This window comes from Perissodus microlepis, chromosome 11 (genome assembly GCF_051167445.1).
Source record: "Perissodus microlepis isolate ML-2025 ecotype Zambia chromosome 11, ASM5116744v1, whole genome shotgun sequence".
Classification (NCBI taxonomy): Eukaryota; Metazoa; Chordata; class Actinopteri; order Cichliformes; family Cichlidae; genus Perissodus; species Perissodus microlepis.
This window is the reverse complement of record NC_140471.1, coordinates 29,811,020-29,827,768: the sequence shown is the minus strand read 5'-3', so window position 1 is coordinate 29,827,768 and position 16,749 is coordinate 29,811,020. Positions and strand designations below refer to the sequence as shown.

Here is a 16,749-nt window from a genome sequence, read left to right as displayed (position 1 = left end):
CTTGGATGGAAAACAAACTGATTTGTGGTTTGTGTGGATCTCCTCCTACATTAGTCTGGGTACATGAGTGTTGCTCTTACAATGTTTCTCATGAATGTGTTTTTAAAAGGCATATTCCTGCCCAAGTAAAGAAACAAACACCCACATTAAACAGGAGCAAATGTGTTATTTCAACAGACTTTGAAATCTGGGCATGTCTTACTTTCAATTTCTGTGCGATGCTGTGAAGGTCAGTGTAAAGTCTTTATCATAAAGGCTCATTTTATACAACTTTGTCCTTTGACAACTGTGACTGATGATGACATTTGTCCTTTCTCTGTGTCCTCTCATCCTTCTTCTATGTTCTTCACCTGTTGGAGTTTGACTGATTTACAGATTCTCACACACAAATGGGCTCCATCCATTTCTTTTTTTAACATCTATTTTACTTGGGTCGTCTTGGTAAGATTACATTTCTCATGATCCTACATTCATCCTTTTTTTTTCATTATTGTCCTTGTAATCACAAGTAAATCAAGTTTTCTTATTTTAAAAGGGACTTGGATAATTGAAGCAGCTGTTAAAACTAATTGCACTTGTCTCAAACAGAGGGGCATACATGAAATCACAGATCTGTCAGAAGTCTTGCATTACTTACATGTTGGATTCCCTCTGGAGGCTTGAATCTCTGAACATTTCATAGGGCTATGTGCAGAGTGATTAAAATATGAAGTAGAAGAGCAAATGGTTGGAAGAAAGAGGAAGAGATAAGTGATGATTTTTGCAGAGGTGCAGGATGAGGAGAGATGGGGATTAAGCATGGTGTGTTGGGAAAGATGTAAAAAGAGGCAGACAGAAAGTCCTAAATGTAGCTAGCAAGAGAGATTAAGTTGACTATAGGAAGTGACAGATTGGAAGAGAAAGGAAGGATAGCCATTGCTGAAGATTTGGTAAAGGGTCTGATGGTGGGAGAGAGCTCAGTGGATGTAGATGGAAGGAGACAAATGGATAAGGATGACAGGAAGGAGTAATGGTAGAACAATGGAAAAAAGAGGCTGATGCAGAAAGAGAAATGGGTAGAAATGCTGGAAGGATAGCCAAAGGCGCCAAAACTACCAGACCAGAATTAGAGGAATGAGACACTTCAGGTTATTTATTACTGTCATGCAGTTGTCAAAGCGTTGTCATAGACTGCATAAAGGTTGAAGGCAACCTCTTATCTCAGTAATCAGAGAGTAGTCAGTTATAAAATGCATGCATTTTATAGAAGTGAGAGCAACACTCTAATGTTCTTTTTTTAATGTTTAACTGTACTCATGTGGGTGTAACTTGCTGGTTCAGGTGCACACATGCTTTTGGCTTTGTAGCATTCAGCAGTGAGAACATGCATATTAATGATGGTGTTTTGTTTTTGCTTTGTTTTATCTCTTCTCCGCTTTCTGCTTCACTTTTTGCCTTTCTTCCAAGCACTGCCCTCTCCCTCTTTCATCCTTCTCTCTCTCTTGGTTACTTATGAGTGTTGCCTTTGAACTCTGGCTCGGTGATGACAGCACTGGCGTTTTACTTGCTTGTAGTTGACATGTTGACACCGCAAAGAAGAAAAACTTGGATAAAGGGAGAAAAACAGGCCTTTATTTCTGTGTTGTCACATGTTTTGTTGTTTGTTGGGTTTGAGTGTCTGAGATGTTCTTGAAAACTCAACCATTTAAAAACATGAACACATTTCTTGCTTTGACAACAATTTGCAGAGAAGAGGAGTCTATCGATCCCCCGTTGAAGCTGAATGAGGAGAAGTTTTGGATTTTAAGTTTGGTGTGTACTGAGATAGCATCTTTAGTTCCTTCTCAGCTTCAAAAATGACCTTCTGATTTAATTCTTACTGAAGCAGACCAAGCAGAGAGTAGTGCTGACAGAATGGGGAGGTGAGCGCAGGAGGTAGATGGAGATGGAGTGAGCACGTGCCTGAAGGGTTTCTTGTGGGCAACGTGAGAACAGAGGAGGAGGTAGTGAGGGAACGTGAGAAAAGGAAAAAAAAAAAGTGGTGCTGAAAGGTGATAATCGGTGAGGAGGTGACAGATGGAGAGACAACTTTAGCATTCTTTTTCTCAAATGTGAAGTTTGACTCAGAACTAAAAACTGTGACCGCGAAATTTACAGAAACCCAGTTCTGCTGTCTGTTTCGCAGTAGTGAGCATGCAAACATCAGCTTGAAAGATGCAGTCTGGTCCAATAAACAGTCTGTATGATTTCATAAATTTGCTCATTAATTGTGTCATATGGTGGAAATACATGTGTTGATGCAACTGGACAAAACATCAGTGATGTTTCTGGAATCAAATGTTGACGTATTCTATAATTACAGTGATGCTTTTTACTAACAATCTTTTCTATGAGCTACAGATCGAGATTGTTTGGTAGAATTGGACGGACAGCTGATGTTGGCATACTAATATCGTCTCTGTGTAAATATTTTCCTTTTTTATCATTTTACCACAGTGAGCATCTTCCTTTGTCCTGCCTACAAAGAGGAAAGCCAAAGACGTCTTGGCTTCTCCCTAGAATAATTACCAAGACTGCATAATCCCTTCAAAGAACCATTCTCAGCCAAGAAAAACACAGGCTTTTTACATGTTTTTGTTTGTTTTAAGTGTTTAATTAGTGTTAAACTTTTCATCATCAGTTGATCCTCCACTGAGATGCTTCCCAGTATGGGAACCCATCGACTGGTCTACCAGCCAATTTCCCAAGAGTGTATGGTTCCTGACTTCCTGTTCAAATGCAGATCAATTTAAAGAAGTAAATCCAAGCATTATTTGCTCTCTACTTGGATTGTTACCAACAGCAGCCAAAGGTTTCATTTGTCCCTGATGAAAAAAGAAAATCAGAAAGCTCCACAAAATAGTGTCGTTTGCCTTTGGATTGTAGAGATCTGTTACATCAAGATATCTGTTTATAAATATCTACTTCTTTTTACCTTATGCAAGACTTGAATGCAGATGTAATTTGCATACATTAGCAAATTGAGTTTCATAAGGATCCTTAGACACACAACAGGATCAACTTATGATGACAAGCAGAGTGGCTGCAAAAGTAGGACCTTTCTGCTCGATGAGCAAAAACAAACTGATAAATCATCTGAATATTTAAATACTGATGTCACAAGAGACGACAACGTAAGAGGCATAACTGTAACTCATGCTCTCTGTAGTCTTCAGACAGTCTCGAACACAAAGCTGACCTCATGACAGCAACAAGGCAGAAGCTGTTTGGACTCTGCTGTCGTGGCATGTTGATGACCATCGATAATGAAATTACAGTGAGCATGTGGTGATGTCAGAGTGTTTGCAGACTAGAGTTTGACTGAGAAAGCTGAGGCAAGACAGATGCTGTGTTTGTGAGTTGAAAACTCTGAAAGCTAACACATTCCTGGAATTTTTCAGTGAACTTCATCATTAAGACAATTTAAAGGAAACAATAAACAAATGTTCATGTATATTATTAAATATAAGTGTGGCTGTGGAATAATCCTAGGCAAACAATCAGGTGTTTAAAGACAGTCAGCACGGTAAGGCATTGTCGTCTTAAGAAAAAGATTGTCTTGGGTATACGCGACTGGCTTTACTGACTTTCAGACTGACCTATATATACTGTGTTTCACAGAAACACAAATTTCTGTCCACAGCTTTTTAACTTCAACACTTGGATCATTTAGCTTATTTTATGTGCAGTCTCTTTGAGTGCAACCAAAGACTTTCACTTAAAAGATTGTCGTATCTTTCTGATCTGCAGTGTCTTTTTGCTTGCAGTGGGCGTGTCCTCTGGATACAGTTGTCTTGTGTTGGAAGAACGGCTCAGCTGCAAGTTTCCAGTCATGACGAGTACAGCATTTTGTTTATGTTGTACATTGTGGTTCCTGTTAAAGTAAAGATAAAGAAGATAAAGTGTGACTTCACAGCAGCTGTCTTTTATATACAGTCTATGGGTGGAATATAGACTTGCAACAAAGTTTGTACATTAACTAAGTTGATATAAACTGGGTTAGTGGAAACAACAGCTGATCTTATATTCAGCAAAGCGTTTTCAGCTGAATGTTTTCTTTCTGAGGGATCTGTCGTTCTGCAGCGTTTTACATTTGCCTCTTCATGCTGAGCTCTTCTTATTAATCTGAGCATTTCTTTCAAAACTTCAGAAAACTTAAGAAAAAATGACAAGGTAAGCAGTGCTTCTTATTTCTGTCTGAGCGATGAAGGGAGCACTGCAGCACATCAGTGGTGACTCATAACATTCACATTACATACTGTACTTCATATGCACACCGTGCACTCTTACACAGTTATTCAGAAACTTCTTATTCTGGATTAGAGTGCTGTCGGCTTGAACTTTCATATGAGAAGATTAGCTGAGTGCACACTCTAACTCGATGGGTGTGCATCTTCTTTGGCAAACTTGTACTCTTTGGTTTTGTCACTTCCTTTTTCTGGTGTGGTTTTAATGCAACCAAAGAGTTTTAAATACGACGTTATTAATACTTCGTTCAGTCAACACTCTGAGCCTAACAAAGTAACACTAATCTGGGTGTTCTAGTCATTTTCAAAGACTTTGTTTCAGGACAGACGGGTGGGACATTTATTTGGAGCGTTCTAAAGCAGCAGACACAGTATTTTTTTTTTTCTATTTTATTAATATATCTTAAATATCAGTGCAGCATTGAGTGACAGTGAAATTTCACACTGTGATTTGAAATTATTTTGCTTTAAGGTGGATTTAGTACCCTACAGATCATTTTGAGGTGTCTCCTTGACTTTCCCTAATAACACCTGAGCAGTAGACAAATCCTTTATAGGTAACGAGGCCATTGTAAAGTTACCATTTAAAAAATCGTCCATAGTCAGATTTGTAGCCAAGGGGTCTGCATTTTGTATTTTATGTTAGTGTTTGTATGTACCCAAATGGCTCAAGGATAAAAGAGTATGTCCTTCAAAAGTGTCTGAAAGTCTGCTTTCAACATTTCATCCATGAAATGTTGACTTTTCAGGCGTTCCCTTAAAAAGGATTCATCTTGTGTGTTCGTCATGTTTCTGTATCTCTTGCTCACATAGATGCAAACAGTGGGATCCCTCATGTAGCTGTTGTGTAGATAAACTAGCTGGAGAGAAATGGAGTGTTGCAGTGTCAAGGCTGCAGCAGCTCTGAGCCTTTATTGTCTCTCTGTATAGCTTTTATTGGCCTGCATAGCACTGAGTTAAATGCTGCTGATGTGTTCAGGCAGAGCTGACAGCAGCTGATAAGACCGGCAGAAAGCAGAGGACACAGACGGGCTTTCAGCCTCACCAGATTAGAGTCAAAATGTCTCAAACTTCTGTCCATTGACACAGAAAATTATGTAGACTGTTCATACATCACTTTTATTCACAGGTAGAGACTGATATTTGTGAATACATGAACTCAGTATTATTTTTATGATCTGGCTGATTTTACCGTTTTTCTTCCAATTTTTAAAATGTATCGATACCATCTTTTGCTCAGTCTTCTATAACAGTAAACTGAATATCTGTTGGTTGTTTGGTCAGCTAACTGATTTGAATGTGCTCACTTCACTGCATTTTAGATGAGAAATCCTTTTAAATAATAAAATATGATAATAAATTTATATTATCGGGAATAATTTTCAGAAGAATTTCCAAAAATTCTCTCAGCAGGATGCAAAACAGATTGAAGGACACTGGTAAAGATGTTCACTGCTCTGAGTTTCTAACATAAAACTAAACATTTACTGCTGACAGTGATAACTGATGTGCTGTGTAGTGTCCAGCTCGGCTCCTGTGTGCCTTCACCAGTCACATGAACTGATTCAATGTGACACGCAGACCTTGTCAAACCACTGCAGCGTTTATCCACAAGGAGCACATGTTGCACCGATTGTGGATTCACACTCATGCACACTGTGAACATGGTAACAGTCTTATCTTGTTTGTAACAGCAGTTTGTAGTCTCAGCTGTACAACTTTGCCTGGATTACGCAAATGGTGTTTCTGACGCAACAGAGAGCTGTGTTGTTGTTGGAAGTAGTCACTTTTATTTATTTATTTATTTTTTTACACATAAAATATGAAGCAATGCACAAAACATCACATATGCCTCAAAGCTTGTTTTTAATAATTGCTGCTAGGTGTAGGCTGAAGGCATTCTTTGGGGTTCTTCTTTTTCTATGTTGTTTTTCTTTCTTGGACACATTTGACTGTATTTAAGTTGGGTTTTTTTTGGGACTGGGGAGGGGCTTAGTGCTTAGTGGTCATCTTGCCACTTCTCACATTCAATTGAATTTTACTTCTATAGCGTCAAATTACAACAGCAGTTGCCTTAAGGTGCTTTTATACAAACCCTGCAAAACGAACTAAAAGATAACAAAAAAACATTTTTTTCTTAAAAAAATTTGGTGTTTACAAGTCTGAGATTTCTTTTCTTTTTTTCTTTCTTTTTTAAACAGTGTAAATAGATTGGCGTTTATATGAAATTACAATACTTTAAGAATTCAGAAGAACTGAAGGTTTATTTTATTTTAAAATTAGGTTCTCCTGATTTTAACTCAATAAAAACATATCTTAAAAATCTAAAGGGCCTGGTAGTTATAGCAGTTGCTAAAGAGAAGAAAACAAATTGGTCATTTTAGAAACAGACGAGTGCTTATTGTGTTACAGCTGAAGTTTCATAACTCAATAATGCTTCTTTTTTTCTAAATCAATATTATGTTTATTATTAAATTAAAGCTGCTAACAAACACACATAGAAATGTAGTGTGTTTTGTAAATGAAGTTAATATTGGCACCAGGTGATCAACTTGTTTGACCCCTGACTTGACTGGCCTGGGTGCTTCTAGCCCTTAATGGTAACAGGGCAGCCTTAAAGCTCTGTAGCCATAGAGGCAATGCATGTTGATTGTTTTCCTCAGGAAGCAACAAGCACAAGTTTATTATGGCACCAAGAAAACATTTATAGGACATGGGTAATTGTAAGAGTTGCTCAGAGAACATGAAAACTGTGTCTATAAAACCTTAAAATCTGCTAAAGTCAGTTGAAACCAAAAAACAAGAATTTAAAAACTGTATCCAATCTTTCCATCTCCCAGGCCCAGCTGGAGGCCCAGAAGGCCACCCAGGACTTTCAGAGAGCCACTGAGGTTCTGCAGGCAGCAAAGGAAACCATCTCCCTGGCCGAGCAGAGGCTCCTGGAGGAGGACAGCCGGCAGTTTGACTCCGCCTGGCAGGAGATGCTGAACCATGCCACCCAGCGGGTGAGGAGGGGGAAAAGTGGGAATCTCTTCTTCAAAAACTGAATATTATTTTGGGTTTATTTGCTAGTTTTCTGTCAACAGGAAAAATAACACTTAAACTAAATTAACTTATTGTTAATGGTCCATCTACACCAGTTATGATGCCCACTGATTATGGAGCGCTGCGACCTGCAAAATCTTTTTTTTGTATTTTTCATTTATGCAAATATTTCATAAAATGTGTGGGGAAAAAAAAAACAAAAAACAGGGTTCGTGGACCATTTCTAAGATACTGAACCGAAATATTGGATGACACTGAATTCTGATTGGCTGTTGCAGGTTATGGAGGCAGAGCACACAAAGACGAAAAGTGAGCTGGTCCATAAAGAGACGGCAGCAAAATATACAGCAGCGACTGGACGCATGAAGCAGCTGGAGAAAAAACTCAAACGCACCATCAACAAGTCAAAGTAAGAGCTGAACGGAATTTAATGGCACACAGTAAAAGTCTCTTAACTTATCTACTTCTGTTTGGGGAGTTTTAGAGCCACTGTTTGGGGGGAAAAAGGCAATAATATATTGCTACATTCATTTTTTTTATTTTTTGCTTCTGAAATTGTTATTTGTCAAATAAGTGATCTCAAAACTTTTTAACACATTTACAAATCAAACAAATTAACTTCAATTGAAAGAAAAATGATCGCATTTTATCATTTTGCCCATCGTGCATGAATCTAACAGATTTGTGAGCAAAAATTTGATGCAGGGACGCCTCCAGAATTTTTTCGTAGGGGTGGCCATACTTCCAGTTTTAATATGCTGTTGTCAAATATAGGCTACTTGAAAAATATGGCAGAAAATAATGATATGCCTAGTTAATTTCCTGTTATTATAGTTGATATGACTGAAAATGAGTACATATGAAAACCATATAACCATATAACAAACAAATACCCTTATTAAGCTTAATATTTACACATAATCAGACCTATTTTGTAGCTGATTTGTATTTGGTTATTTTGTCTTTTGGTGGATGAGCATTTGGACTCAGTGAGGTGCTGAGATGCAGAACTTCTAAAGCAGACTGTGTGAGCCAAATGTTCAGCATCCTGTTTTAGTTTTTTTAATTAGCCCTATTAATATTTAGTCACGACCATAGAGTCTCACTTATGGACACACTAGAGAACTCTGAGTAAAACTTTCAAGATATTGGGCAGATTTTCTGCAGTCAATTGTCATGTATGCCATGTGGAAAACAGAACCACAACACGAGACTGTAGCTGCTATTTTAGTGTTCGATGAGTTGAAATATCTTGCATATAGAACCTCAAATTAAACAATGGAAATTATGTGCTAACAACAGATCTGCCCCTCAAACGCAGCTGTTCAAACCTGCTTTGTTTTGCTTCAGTTTTCTGTAAAAGCATCACTGCCAGGTTACACTTCTTTCCATGCAGAAACTCTGTGACGTAGAGAAACTTTCATTTCCAGCCGCACTGAACGTGTTTCTTTTAATATTAATACAAAAGTCAGGTGTTAAAGGGGAAGTCTGGCTAAATGTAGCACAGTCATGGGTTCTATGGTATCACATGATAAAGGTTGCAGCTGGCAATCTGAAATGTTTGAAATGTTGCTCAGAATTGCCAGAATTCCACCTTATTTTACCCTAAAACGAAATAATTTCTCAAGGGGAAAGATTTTTTTTTTTTTTTTTTTTTTTTTTACCAGCGCTGCACTTTGGCAGATGGCTGTTCAGCTTCAGTTCAAAATATGAAGGGGAAAAAATACAAATGATCCACCAGAGTTAAGCTCCACATATTTTAATGTGAATGTTACATTCAAAATATCTATTACTGAAAAATGCAATCGATAGAAGTAATTTGCCCATTATATACTAGAACTGCTATTAATTGCTGGTCTGATTTGTCGAATACACACCTCATAACTTAAGGGTATCCAAGAAAATTGTAAAAAGGCCTTTTCAGGTTTTTGCAAATGAAAAAAAACCTTTTAAACACAAGTTTTTTTTATTTACCTTCAAAAAATGACTTAATTTCATCCAATGATACATATGAGCCTTACAAACTTAAATCCTCTATCATTAAAACCACACAGATGAGAGCTGCTGCTTATACTAACATGCTGCAAACACCTTTGGAGTTTAGTTTGCTGTGTAGGGAAAAAGTACATTTGAGCTTCGAGGCTTCAACCTCAAATAAAACTTTAGTTGAAGAATTGCAAAGTTGCATAAGATCCCCCTTAAGTCTCATATCTTATCATTCAGAGAGGCTGTTTTTGTCTGTGTCAGCCTCCAACTCCCACTGTCTCTCACTGTATTTCATTAAATTCTGCAATATGTGAATTTGCATTTGAGGCATCTTCTTCTGCACAAAGATCTAGAACAGGAAGGACCATCTACTACCAAGAGCAGTTTTTGTACTTTTTGTAGGGAAGTGTACCTTTTGTAAGCCATACTTCCTTTCTCATCACTGCAATTCAAACATCGATTTGAAGTATTTGTTAGAGAAATCGCTAGCACATAGTTTCACTTAACTTTTTCTAGTCTCTGTTTGTCTGTAATTTAGGTTTAGATGAATTTCTGGTAATTCCAAAAGTTTCACAACTGTTTTATTGGGGTTTTTTTGTAACTGTTATAAACCTTTTGTCCCATTCACCCTCCCTATTTATGACTAAATCGACAGCAACAACTACTCAAAAACCACCAAAGAAAGAAGGAGGAAGAAAGTAAACTCTCACCATCTCTCATCCATTTTGCTTGACAGACACAAGTACTTGTTGAATTTTAGATCCAGAGTTTGCTTACAAGACAGAACCATCAGATTTACATTCAGTCGAGTTTCCCAAAACAATTATCTAGTTCCCACGTGAACACTGAAACAGATTTTTCTTGCTGTAATTGTTTCTCTTGGGCATACTGGATATGAAATCCATGGTCTGTGTTTGGTGCTTTACATTCCACAGTTTATCAAAAGATAGCATGGGGCTTTATCAGTGGCTAATTCCCAGAATTAAAGACAATAGTCTACAAAGTTTCCCCGTTTTTATCACGATGTGCATACTGTAACTCGCAGCAGGAACGGTGCAGAATTACAGAGGAACTCAAATACAGATACTCCACTTAACTCATTACTAACACAAAGGCAGGCTTGTGCATTTAGTCCTCCACCATTTGCACTTTCACTCAGTGTAAGTTGTTATTTTTCTCTAATACAAGCTATTTTATGTAATCATTTTACTTACTATTTCAAGAATCTGAGTACCTATCAAAATGAGCATACACATAAAAAATAAAGGTTGCTCTGTTGTTGATGTTTACCCTAAACGGCACCAAAAAGAGCTGCTGCAATCTTTTTTGGAAGAGTTTAAAACAATGTCTTTCTTGTCACATGATCTAGTCGTTGTTGCTCGATCAGTGAAGTTCCAGCTCCGATTATTAAAGCTGGAATCTTCTAACTGAATTATCAGCTGCAGCCTTGCCGTGTGTTGCCTCAGCAGGGTGTTAATCCATTTTGCATCGTTCGCTCATCCAACATCACAGCCCCCTTTATCTCCCTTTCCTTTGCTGGGTTGCCATGGTGATGATGTGGGTACCGGTCTTTTCTAGGTTAGTCTGTTTTTCCCCACACGTTCTGTCTGTCCTGACCTCTGCTCCTCCTCCTCCTTCACAGGCCCTACTTTGAGATGAAGGCGAAGTACTATCTGCAGCTGGAGGTATGTGACCCACTGTTGTGCTTTTACAGACCACTTACCTCCTCTGTTCTGTTTTATTGTTTCTTTAGACACTGTCAGATCCTGATACAGGGTTAAACAGCTTGACCAGAAACTGCAGTGACTTTTTCTTTTTTTTAATTGAATGTAGATCAACCCGTGCTTGAGGGTTTAATCAGATTAAAGCTGTTTATTCCCAAACTTGATTAGAAACCGCAGCTGTTAGCATTGTTAGGGAGAAAGTGCATCATGCTTTGTTTTATGCCATCTAATTAGCATGAGACAAAAATCAACATTACTGATGCAGTGTCTTCTGCAGGACATGGAGGAAACTACATTAAAAGTCTTTGCATTTAAATATATTAAACTTTCATGAGGTGGTTCTAAAATGTTTGTGTGTTTCTCCTTTGGAGAGGACAGCAGCTGTAGTCAGCTCTAATTCTAGTCGACAGCAGAATACAAAGCTTCCACCTCTGAGCATCAAAGATCTGAATTGTCAGACCTTCCTTAGCACAGAGAAACAACACTCCAAATTTTCGTCTTTCTGTAGACTGACCCAAAATCACCTATTTATTTTTCCCCCAGAACCTGAAGAAGACTGTGGATGAGAGGCAGGTCAAGCTGTTTCAGGCAAAAGGCGAATACAAGACAGCTCTCAAGAACCTGGAGATGATTTCCGATGAGATCCATGAGCGACGGCGTACCTCTGCCATAGGCCCCCGGGGACGCGGCGTTGGCGCTGAGGGGAGCAGCATTTCTGGGGACGACATCTCCAACTTTAAGATGGACTCGGACGGAGTGTCCAGTGAGTACAAAAACAGTCTTCCTGTCCTTCACTTCATCTCATGAGTCTGTCAAAGATGCTGGTTACGTGGACTCACTGCAAATGTTGAACTGCGTGTCTCTGCACACTTCAGCACGACTCAAATGATTCTCTGGACACTTCAGATGATTCAAAGGCTAATTAGTAAAAGGTTAAACGTTTCCATGTTTTTGCTCTGTCGATCCGTGCAGCATCAGCTGCTCACTTTGGTGCCTCTCTAAATGTCAGCGATTGCTGTAATGAGATTTCGTTGGAGTCTTGTTGCCATTTAGCAGCACTTAGTGTTAAAGACAACTGAGAAACTTTGAAAACATGACAGACAAGGAAATCACACCTAGGTCTTATGTGTTAATAAGCATGCTCTATCAGAGGGTATCTGTGGGATGCAATAACTGTCTATTTAACAAAATCTAACTCTTACTCTAAAGATCCATCCACACAGAGGAGACCAGCAGTGATGTAGTGAGACCACAGAAGGTCAATAAATTTAGTGATTTGTAGGTCTTCAGTTAAACCTTTAATTTTTAGATGAGCTACTAGAGGGAAGAATGATGCTGATTGCCATATTAGGGGCTGGTAAATATATCAGAGGGTTGTCTATACAACTGAATTAGGTTACCAGTTGTGTGTAGTTACCTATGCAGTCAGTAAACCTCCTATTCCCAGGAGACTGGCCATTAGAGACCAACTGTTAGCTCTAAGCAATGCACAATAGCAAATTTCATATGTGAGCAAGGATAGAAAGTTATTCCAACCCTTAAAATAGGCCTCACAGGTTGTCACTAGTTTCTACAAAAGGTACAATCTGGTTTAGTTTTTGCTCTAAAAATGGCCAATCAACAGCAAGTTAATTGTTGCATGTTATTATTTGCTAGGTTGTTCAATTTTAGGCAGCTATAATCTGAATTAAGTAAAACCTGGAGCTAGGTCGGGCAGGCAGCTAATGCTTCACTGAGTCATATACTAAGCACAGCCTCTCAATGTGGTGGTTTATTCGAGCTGTGAAATCTCACCCGTCTCTCTGTGTGATAATGTCAGTGCCGCAGCCTGGTATTATAACCCTGCCACCACCCTAGTTTTATCTGTACGCTCTAGGGAGATGTATAGACTTATCGATTTCATGTGTTACATATTTTGAGAAGGTGATAAGCTCACAGCTTTGATGCCAAACTCACACTCTGTTCTGCTGCAGTAATAAATCACATAAATTGTTTGACAAAAAGCAGTTTGGTGGGTTTGTGACCGATGATGGGACAAAACAAGATATTAGGAAGCGGCATAGGAAATATAAGTTTTAACTGTTCGGTACTTTTAATGGTGTTACCATAGTAACAGCAGTTCAGTCCAGAGAGACACTGATGCGTGACTGAAATTAAAGTTTACTAATTTTGCATTCATGTACTTTGATTTATGCCAGGAAGATGTAACACTTTGTGTGAATATGATGTGACAGATGAGTCCTCTCACTTCTATTTATATCTGTTCGGTCACACACACACACTTCTCCACCTTTCCCTTCTTCTTTCCTTGTCATAATTCCTCCATACCTTTTTGTCTTCATCATCATCCTCCACCCTTCCACCCTCTGTTCCACAACTCTTTCTCCTTTACCCTTGTCATTTTCTTCCTTCCATCTTATAAAAACCTCCCTATTCTCATCTCGCCCTCCTTCTTTCATCTGTCCTTTCACCGGCATCTCTTCTTCATTCCTTTTTCTCATTTTCTTTTTGCTAATTGCCTTCTTGTGCCTCTGCCTCCCTCCCACTCTTCTATTCCTCTCCCTCTGCTACAGTGGCATCAGTGTGTTTTGATGACGACCCGTGTGGAGGAGGCGGCATCATGTCTGAAGACTCTGAGACTCATTCCACCTGCAGCCTGGGTTCGTCTCCCAGCAGCCCGCAAGAGGAGCTGTCACCCTGCCCCTTCGCCAGCTCCTCCTCGTCTTCCTCCTACATGTCCTCCTCCTCTGCCTCCCCGTCCCCCACTCCATCCACCTCCTCCTCCGCGTCCTCCCCGGCTCCTCTGTCCAGGCCCTGCAGTCTTGACCTTCCCAGCACCGTGTCGCTGTCTGACTTCGGCCTCATCTCGCCGGTGCTCGGGCCTCGCAGCGAGTGCAGCGGCGCTTCATCACCTGAATGTGATATAGAGAGAGGTGAGTGATGAGAGAGAAAATCCGGTTTAACCCCGTGAAGCTTGCAGAAACTGAAGATGCAAACCCATGATGCACTAATGCACCATCATAAATCAGCTCCTGCTGATATCAGAAGGTCCCTCCAGCTTTCAGTTTCTCTATTTAAAATTCAAAAGTGGTCATTGATATGGTAATATGCGATAACTGAGCCTGTTAATGGAGAAAATGCTAATTTAACCCAGTGTCGATAACCTAACTCCACTGTAGATATAGTTTTTGTTTTTTTTGTTTTTTTTTTATTTTAAAAACATCATTCAGATAAGGAAAAAGTCACAGACGGCAATGAAAGGTTTGTTTCATGGGTGACTCCATTTGTGTGTATTTGCACACAGAAGGCAGTGAAAGTTAAATGGAAGTGTGATGGATGATATTTAAGAATCTATTGTTGGTAACACACAGTCTCCTCCTCCCTGCGTGGCTCACACCTGCTCAAGCAAACATGACTATTAGTCAAAGTGACAGCGAGGCGAGTGCCTCACCTGCAGAGAAATATTCATCTGCATATTGTCCTGCAGAGAGGAAATGATTCACATAACTTTAGTGACCCTTAATAAAAATTTTGGAGATTTGTTAATGTATCTGTCCAGCTTTCGGTCAAGTTTTTCCTCTGTTATTTTTGTCTTAGAGAAAAGGTTTTAAAATGAACAAACTTACTTTAACACGCTTTGCAACAGAGAACAGTATTTTCTATAAAAGGACACATTTAATCAGCACTTTGTTGGTTTAAAAAGAAATTGCCTGCTTTTAAAAATTATGTTAAAGAACAAAACATTTCATGTTCACTGACCACCTCCTCCTTTGCCTCAGGTGACCGGGCTGAAGGTTCAGAGGGAAATCTAGACAATGCTCCAACCAGCAATGGCAACAACAACATCAGCTTGACATCCAGCACCAAGAAGAGCTTCAGCCTGGAAGCACGCTTCAGCTTTCTGAACCTGCGACGCCCACGAGCCGACAACACCAAAAACACAGACAGCCTTTCCCAGAAGCCTGAGCCCGGGCAAACTGTGGTCCTGGTCAAAGGAGTGTGAAGAACAAAAAGAGAATGTTGAAAGGAGTTTGACTCGCCCTTGACTCATTTTGAACCAAATTGGTGTGAGCTGTTTGTAAGCTAGCTGCCACTGCTGCACTCCATTGCCAGTCTTTGTGGTCAAAGAGAAACTTTGAATGTCATAGTTAGTGTATATTAGCTTTGTAAATATACATCTGTGATTTCCCTTTCTGAAGGACACGGCACCTTTTGAACTCATGTATTACATATAAAGAGCACTGTTATGTTGGCAATGTTTTTGTTAAGGGTGGTGAAAGGTATAGAATTGTTATGTTCTTTCTTTTTTTTCACTAAAAGCTGAAAATGCGTCTCACAAAAGCAAATGTACACTAACTGCGTGCATCTGAAACCTGCTCTATTAAACAACTCGTAAAAGTGAACTTGTTACTGTTAATGACGTTCTGTATACTACGCAGGAAGAAGTTCTGCGTGGCGCAACAGTGAAAACAAGTGTGGAAATGCTAAAGCTAAATAAATAACTAGTCTGACATGTGCTCCTGTATTTGTTTAGAACTATGTTGTAATTTCGAGATTGTGTATGTGACGTGTCTGAGTTTAGATTCGACTGTTTTAAAATTGTTTATTTTCCACATAAACTGCAAATATAATTAAATTTGAAACCGAAGCATGGTGACAAAACCAAAGTGTCTCAATTATATGCACAGAAACGTTCCCCATACTTTCCCCTGAGCTGAAAATGAGGTGAATGATGATTGAGTTCACCATAAGCAGAAGTATTCCCTGTGAACCAAAAGCTCAGGCTTGAGCTACTTTAAACCCTCCCTTTCAGATAATTTTTTTTCTACTTGTGTCAGTGTGATATATGGAAGAGAATTAGGGCCACTGGAAAAAAAAAATAGTGGGCACGTCTTTTTTTTTCTTCTTTTCTAGAATTCTGAGATTAAAGTCAAGGTTCTGGAAAAGAAGGAAAAAAAAAAAAGATGTGCCCACTTTTTTTTCTCTTCTGTAGTGATATCATCGGGAGGTTGTAAGGTCGTCTCAGGCAGATGGATCTGTGTGTGAGCACTAAGGCTCCACCCACTTGCAGTTTAAATCTTTTCTCTACTAGAGGCAGCCAATCAGAAGAAAGATTGCATAAATGTGGGGAGAAGGGTGAGTGGATGAATCAAAGTCTAGTATAAGATAAATAAGGATTATTTTGAACTGTGAATCAGAAAATCTACTGTAGTGGAGTCCAAGAATAGAAATATGGTGTTGGAAATGTGTATAATCGGTCCTCATTAATACAGGTTTGGTTTGTGGGGTCGAGCTGATTGTGGCCTCAAGGATATAAAAGACTGACCTGACCTCCCTCGTTCCTCCCCTCCATGTGGCAGGCAGGCTCCTGAACTGATGGACATTGACTTTCTTCTCATCCATGCATCCATCACAGCACTGATTTACTGACTTTTCTGTTCATCTTATCTAAATAAAACAGTTAATGCTTATTATACTTGCAGGCACTCCCTCTTTTGTTGAAGGTGGAGTCACGTGTAACAAAATTAGGTCTTCTCCTTAGTTTCTTAGCATTACGTTACAGGAGGGCCCTCAACACCAGTTGGTAGGTTTTTTTTTTTTAAGAATAACTGTTGTCCTCGGGCCTGTTCGCTGAGTATCAGCGTTTCCATGCTTGGTGGAATTGTTGAGACAGACAAAGGTTTAGTGATGACACTACATGGTTAGGCTGTTGTAAAGCTATTTAACCT

The 16,749-nt window shown here is 39.2% G+C and overlaps 1 protein-coding gene across 1 annotated transcript in view; it reads left to right on the top strand.

The window, feature by feature from the left end:
* Positions 1-16,491, top strand: part of sh3bp5b (SH3-domain binding protein 5b (BTK-associated)) — a 35,056-nt gene extending 18,565 nt beyond the window's left edge. Inside the window, exons 4-9 of the mRNA XM_084944004.1 lie at positions 7,106-7,270; positions 7,589-7,719; positions 10,939-10,981; positions 11,564-11,783; positions 13,594-13,953; positions 14,800-16,491. Of these exons, the coding sequence (XP_084800130.1) occupies positions 7,106-7,270; positions 7,589-7,719; positions 10,939-10,981; positions 11,564-11,783; positions 13,594-13,953; positions 14,800-15,023 (1,143 nt within the window). The 3' untranslated portion in view covers positions 15,024-16,491. The remainder of the gene's footprint in view (positions 1-7,105; positions 7,271-7,588; positions 7,720-10,938; positions 10,982-11,563; positions 11,784-13,593; positions 13,954-14,799) is intronic.
* The last annotated feature ends 258 nt before the right edge of the window (positions 16,492-16,749 follow it).